At 50.1% G+C, this 6,481-nt stretch overlaps 1 protein-coding gene across 1 annotated transcript; it reads right to left on the bottom strand.

The window, feature by feature from the left end:
* Positions 1 to 1,513: 1,513 nt before the first annotated feature.
* On the bottom strand, positions 1,514 to 6,389 carry LOC309405939 (acyl-coenzyme A thioesterase 1-like; the record flags this gene model as incomplete). The annotated part of the gene is made up of 3 exons (XM_082000914.1): positions 5,712 to 6,389; positions 3,828 to 4,030; positions 1,514 to 2,119 (listed from the first exon to the last, which is right to left on the bottom strand). The coding sequence occupies exons 1-3, from the start codon at positions 6,331 to 6,333 to the stop codon at positions 1,514 to 1,516; spliced, it is 1,431 nt and encodes a 476-aa protein (XP_081857040.1). The 5' UTR covers positions 6,334 to 6,389.
* Between the last annotated feature and the right edge of the window lie 92 nt (positions 6,390 to 6,481).

The raw sequence follows: 6,481 nt of genomic DNA, 5'->3' as shown, positions 1-6,481 counted from the left end.
GGCAGCCTCAATCGATAGCAGAGCCCCTCTCCACCCGGCCGGGTGGTGCGTCGCTACCGCGACAGCGCAGGGCCGAGGCGGGAAAGGCCGCCTCTCTCGAGGCCGTTCCCGCCTCTGCGCCGCCCCCCTCAGCCTTCTCCCAGACCATCAAACTAGTTGGAGCAGCGAGCTGTTGGCAGAGGTTAGTGTTTGCTTTTAATCTGTTAAAAAATATAGTGAATGCAAGACGCATAAACATTCATATAGAATTCATGTAGAACACGAACACATTCAGCTTGGGTTTGTAAGGCACCCACGTGCTAAAATCTTATTTTTTATAACAGTGCAAACTCACCAATGCCCCATGAGCAATATTCAGTGCTTTTTCTTTCAAACTCATACTTGGTGCCAAACATCACTGACCATCCCCAGGCAGGGGTGAGACAGTGCGCCGCTGCCCCCAGCTCCTCAGAGAGAACCAGAAATGAAGCCTGGAGGCCTGCAGGGCCTAGTGGGAGAGAGACCACTTCCCGCCGCCTCACAGCCCCTTCCAGCCTGCCTCCCCACGCACGATGGCAGCTCCTACAAACCTGCCAGCATAGCACTCGGTGGCCAGGCAAAGATGCCTCAAGGAGCTGCCATGCCAGCTTCGCAGCCTTGCTACTTTTAGCAGCGCTTACAAGCAGGCAGCTGTAGAAGCATTAAGGGAATGTACAGGCAGGGAGAAACTGCCCTCCAACAGTGCTGTGGACGTACACAGGGATATCCAGCCCTCCTGAGGAGATACCCATGAGCAGTTCCAGGCATGACTACCAATGGGTCCAATTCTGTTGTTTCATCATGCTTATGAACTTTCCAAAACTGTACAAATGTCTCATTTCTATTGCATGTGCCCAGAATGTCATATCAGGCTATGGGCTTGTTGTTGTCTATAAATGGGAGATATGTTATCTGAGGGTACAGGCACAGTATTGCTGCTTTTGGTAAGTGAAATATTAGATATTAAGTATTACAGCAGATGCATTTCAGTGATGCGGGAGAAGAGGATGGAACAACGAAGGAGAGGGAAGTGCACTGGGAGAACAGAAAGATTACTGGAGGCAGGAAGGTAAAACAGCTGCTTCCAGATAAACCAGAGTACGAAGCTGGCTCTGGTAAGGGCAATGGCATACAACAGATTTCCTCTGAGAAAGCCAAGGCAAATTTTCATCCCAGTTGTCAGCTTGGATAAGTTACCTTCCACTTAAATTCACATTCAAAGCAGACCCAGCCTTACCACCATTTTTCCACAGTTTGTAATCCCATACTACACACAACAGGAGGCCAAGACCTCTAACTCAGGTTAGAAGAGAGTGTTAAAAGGAAGCACCTCTCATGCTGTCGCCCACTATCATCCTCCAAGAAACCCAACAGCTTATTCTGTGGTGTTCTTTGTTCTCATTCAGAGCCATTTAACTTTTAAATTTAGCATTTAACAAAGCCAAAACGAACTTGAAACACTAGCATCTTCATCTGTAAAGTAACCTAACTCACATCACAGCTTATTGGATGTTCCAGATGGCTTGCCCATGAGGTGTTTGCGGAAGAAAGTTTGGATCTGCTGCCAAGCATCTATCTGTGCCTCGCAGTGTGCCTTGGGCTCCCCTCCCCACACCACAGGCTGGCCAACTAGCAGGTGCATTGAGGCTGCACACATTGGGAAAAACGGGGGTTCAATGTAATGCCCTGCTCCAGGATAACAGACTATCTCAGGCTTTTCCTTCCCATGAGCTTGCAAACGTTTGCTCCCCTCAACCGCAAAGAATTCGCTTTTCCAGTTGCGATCATCCTGGCCAACAATGAACAAGAAGCAACACTCGGCCTTCTCCAAAGGGATAAAGCTTTGGCGGTCAGGCCCTTCTAGTGGGTTGTTCAGTACATCGACAACATCAGCAATCCCAGACTTGTTGACCTTGATGCGTTTTGCATTGAAACCAAGGGGTGGAATTGTGACGTCCTTGTAGCGGAGCACTGCGCCCACATTCGCCACTGAGCCATTGATAAGGGCAGTGGCCGCAATGCCTTTTAGGAAGGAGGCCATTGAGATGCAAAGGTCACCCCCCTTCGAGATTCCAAGCAACCCAATCCCCGGACCTTTAACCTGGAAGGGAGAGAAGACAAACCACAAGCAATGAACCACGGCACGCCACTTCTTTAAAACATTGCCACGTTCCCAGCAGTGTCTGTCCTGAATCTGCACCCCAGGTATAGGCATCTAAGGTCCTGTGTGCCAGGCCCATGTCTGAGGGACTCTGGGACACTGTTCTGTGCTTGATTTATGATCATAAGCCCTGCTGAGACTGCTGCATCATCCTAACAAAGCTATGAGGCTCAGTGCCGAAGCATATGCAAAGGGTACAGCTGTGCTTGCAAAAAGCATGCACATGTGCAGCTGCAGATTCATTTTGCTATTAAGGCAGTTCAGAGGAGGGAAGAAGATGATACTGTCATCAGTTATGATAACATATTTCTTATATTCAACTACTGTCTTCAATTCCCCTATTAAGAACCTAACATGGGGTAGCAGACTCCACATCAGCTGCACTCCCGTTTCTCTAGTATGCTTGGTCTCTAACTCACAGTGAAAAGGAAGTATTCTGAGGTGGCTTACTCATTAAAATGTATCTTAAAAAATAACCTATTAAAACCATTTTCGTAAGCAAATTGTACAGTCCTCTGGAGTCAATCTAGAATAGGTTATCTTCATTTTCTTTTACAGAGGCAAATTAACTAGAATAGGAAAGCTAAATGATGTTACAGGGTGCTGAAATCCTCTAAGGATACTGGAAGAATGTTAGCTAACATCATAACTACTCCAATATCCAAAGACCCTCAGGCGTGAAAAGGCTCTGAGACAGCATCAAAATTTAATACCTTTTGTACCTTATCACCAGTGAATAGGCTCCCAAACCACTGACGTTGAAGCATGGAAAGGGGGAAATTAGAAAATATGGCTGAAACTTTGCAACGAGTTAAAAACATGGTGAGGGTATCACTGGAGGTGTTAATGGGAGGCTATGGTACTGCCCTCAGGGGAAAAAAAGGCGGATGGAAGCAATTTTCAGAGTTTTTTTGGCAGAGAGGTGGCACAAGCAGGTAGGGTTAGGGCAACTGAAAAGCAACCAAGACCTTTAACAACTACTCATCTTTCTGAGTCTGAGGAAGGTATTTATTTTGAGTTCTTCAGAGAAACCACGTGTTGCCTTGTGCAATTTAGTTATTGTCATGCACAGTTACTTGGAAGGAGATACAGAACTGAGCAGGGTTCTCTTCCAAAAGGTGTCGACTTAGAAGGATCCCCAAGTTCACAACTAGCTACTAAACCCCACACTCACCAAATACCAACATTTGGAGTGATTTTAACAGCTTACACAATACACGGCAATATCTGTGTACTGGTGGACTTCCTTGAGACCTGGATCACAGAAGTTTATCACGTGCTCCATGGCTGAAAGGGGCATTTAGTTCTGAAGGAGATTCTACAGAGCATAAACCTAAAAGCCCTGCTGGAAGTCCAATAAGCCTCCAGGCAACTAGTATGCTACTTATGACACCGGGTTGAACAGAGCAGAAATTACCAGTATGTGACCTATGTGTCACTGTGTCACCTGGCCAATTCAAAAGGAAGAACTGGAATAATCTTCCAGAGTACCATTATAATGGGAGTTAAAGATATAAAACAAATTAATTACAGCCAACTTGAACAGAGATGCTATTTTAAGTACAGCAGCTCTGCCCCATCTGCATTCTGACAGGACTCAACTAATAAGAGTTCCCTCTAATGAGAGAGTGTCAATGAACAAACCAACCTGGGTGTGTTGTAACATATAGTTTATGGCTTCTTCAAAATATTCCAGGTCGAATTCCTTCATCTCTTTGGGGAGATCTTCATAGCTGTAGAAAGCCAAAGCCAGCACAGCAAAGCCATAGTTGGCCAGCAGGCATGCCCTGTATTCAGGGAGCCCTCCTCCAGTTCCATACAAGTCGATAATTCCTGGAAATGGGCCACTTCCTGCAAGAGACCACATAACAGGACACATTAACTAACAATTTTTAGTTTATATTCTAAATTCATAGGCCTGGGAACATGTCTTTTTAAAAAAAAGCAAACCATAGAGCAGCAAAATCATACTAAGGGTCCTAAATTATTGTGCCAGTTTTCAGTAAATGGCTACATTGCTTCAAGATTAAACAAGACAGCACAAAATAGCAGGCCTGCTAGTATTTTGGATAACATCAGGGAACATGTGGCTCGAAGAGAAAGGATCCCTTGACAGTAACAACTAGTTCTCTACGTCATGTAAACTCACTGCAAAGGTATCAAGCTCTGCTTCAAAAAATACCCAGGTTTCTCCCCAGTGCATTTCTCAGAAGACTGATCCAAAAAAATATCATCTTTTGATGGTGCCAGCTTCTTAGTTTCAGTGTAGATGTACTATAGCCATTTATTCTGGGACAAAGAGAAGAAAATATTTGTAACCAGCCTTGCTAACCAGGTGAGGGAAGCTTTACATTAGTTTCATCAGAGGATGGGGACTGAAGTCCAGACTAAGAGGGACAGCTGCAAACTGATAATGAAGTATGGAAAAAAGGCAGCCAAGAGGGTGACTCCCATTCCTGTTCAGAAGGGAGAGTGAGGCTTCCCTGAGGTGTCTGCAGACTAACATGCCAAACTTACACAACAAACAAGAACTGAAAATTCACCTCCAGCCACAGGGCTGCAATGCAGTCGGGGATGCTGGCTGGGACAGCATGTATGATTTTGGCACCATCACAGAGGAGTTACCAGGGTCAGGCAGGGAAGAAGGGGGAGAGGGGAAGGCATGTGCTAAATAGAGGAGCTTCCTGAGTACATGGGGTTCCAGAGACATGCTTGGTGAAAGCCTCTGGGTCACAGGAGGAAGGAAAGGTGGGATGGGGGGGGGTGCTGCCAGAGACCAGCAAGAGGAGGCAAGAAATAAGGCTACCTACAGACAACTAGCTGAAGTCTGGACAGCTGCTGGGAGGACAACACAGCATCTGTAAGGCAACGTGGAAAACTCACAGATCCTCTCAGTCATTTTCTGACAAAAATACTGTAAGGGTAGACCTGTCTAATGCTTTACTTGATCTTCTGCTCACACACAAAGAAGAACTGGGGGCAAATGTGGCAGCAAAAGGCAGCCTGGGCTGCAGCAACTATGAAGGGACTGAGTTGAGGATCTGGGGGAAGGCTGGGAAGGGAAGCAGCAGGCTTAGGACTCTTGAACTTTCTCAGGGAATTACTAGTTGAATTCCCTGGAAAACAGACAGGTAGAGGAAAGGTACCTTGAAAACTAAGTGACACCACCTCCCACAGCACCCGGAAACAAAAAGGGCACTGTGATCAATGCCTTCATGTCCAATACAATAAAACAAAAACAAAAAGGGCACTGTGATCAATGCCTTCATGTCCAATACAATAAAACAAATTCACATTTGTTTTAACACATATAGCTGTGCTACATGAGGAGCCTGGCCAGCACACCAAAGCTGGTCGGGCTGATCAGGCTGCTCCGTGAAGAGTGCCCTGCGCCAGCTGGCGAGGTCCAGTTCCCCCTTGTCCCCCGCCTGGTACCGGGCTCAAGGGAGGCCTGGCTCGGGGCCTGGGAGCAGAGGGCCGAAAGCAGAGGCAGCACCCACAAGGGAAAGAGCCCTGCCCGGCCGGTACTCACCGGGGGGCAGGAAAAGCGTCGCCCGAATCCTCCCTTCTCGCACCGGGACCCGCCGCACCCCGTCCCGCAGGAACGCCCGCTCGTGCTGCGCCTGGGCCAGGAGCCGCCCGGGGGTCTCCCCGTGGCCCTCAAACACCTCCAGCTGCAGGAGGAAGGGGCTCTGCACGTCCCGCTTCACCAGCCGCCTGAAGGGCTTCTGGGGCTGCAAAGCCCAGAGCAGCCCCATGGGCTCCAGGCCGGAGAAGCTGCCTCCCGGCAATGCGGGGCAGCGGGCGAGGTCCAGCTCCCCGTCGTCCCCTGCCTGGTAGCGGGCGCAGGCCTGGAAAAGCTCGCCCGTCTCGTCCCGCAAGGACGTCCGCAGCGTGACCTGCTGCCGCGGGCCGAGGCCCTGCACGGCGATGGCCAGCGGCTCGTCGAAGAGGCTGCGGGCGGCAGGCGAGAGGCGGAGGGAGGGGGCCATAGAGGAGAGGCTGCGGGCAAAGGCCGTCCCGGGGATCCGCGCGGGGCTGCGGCGCTGTGGGACTGCAGGCGTGGGGCCGGGGCCGGGGCTGGGCCAGGGCAGCCGCCTCCGCCAACCGCGGGAGCTCGCCCGGCACAGGGAGCGGGCTGTGACCCGCCACATGGCTCTGGGTCGCTTCCGCCTCTGAGGGCGGATTCCGGGGCTGGTCCCCGCGGGACCGGGGCCAGGCTCGGGCGGGCGGCCCGGGAGCGCCGCTGGCACGCCGCGGCGGGGCGGAGCGGGACGGCAGCTCCTCTCCCTGCCCGCCCTC

The sequence above is a fragment of the Phaethon aethereus genome (genome assembly GCF_964289735.1).
Source record: "Phaethon aethereus genome assembly, chromosome: 5".
Taxonomy (NCBI): Eukaryota; Metazoa; Chordata; class Aves; order Phaethontiformes; family Phaethontidae; genus Phaethon; species Phaethon aethereus.
This window is presented reverse-complemented; position numbering and strand designations above follow the sequence as displayed.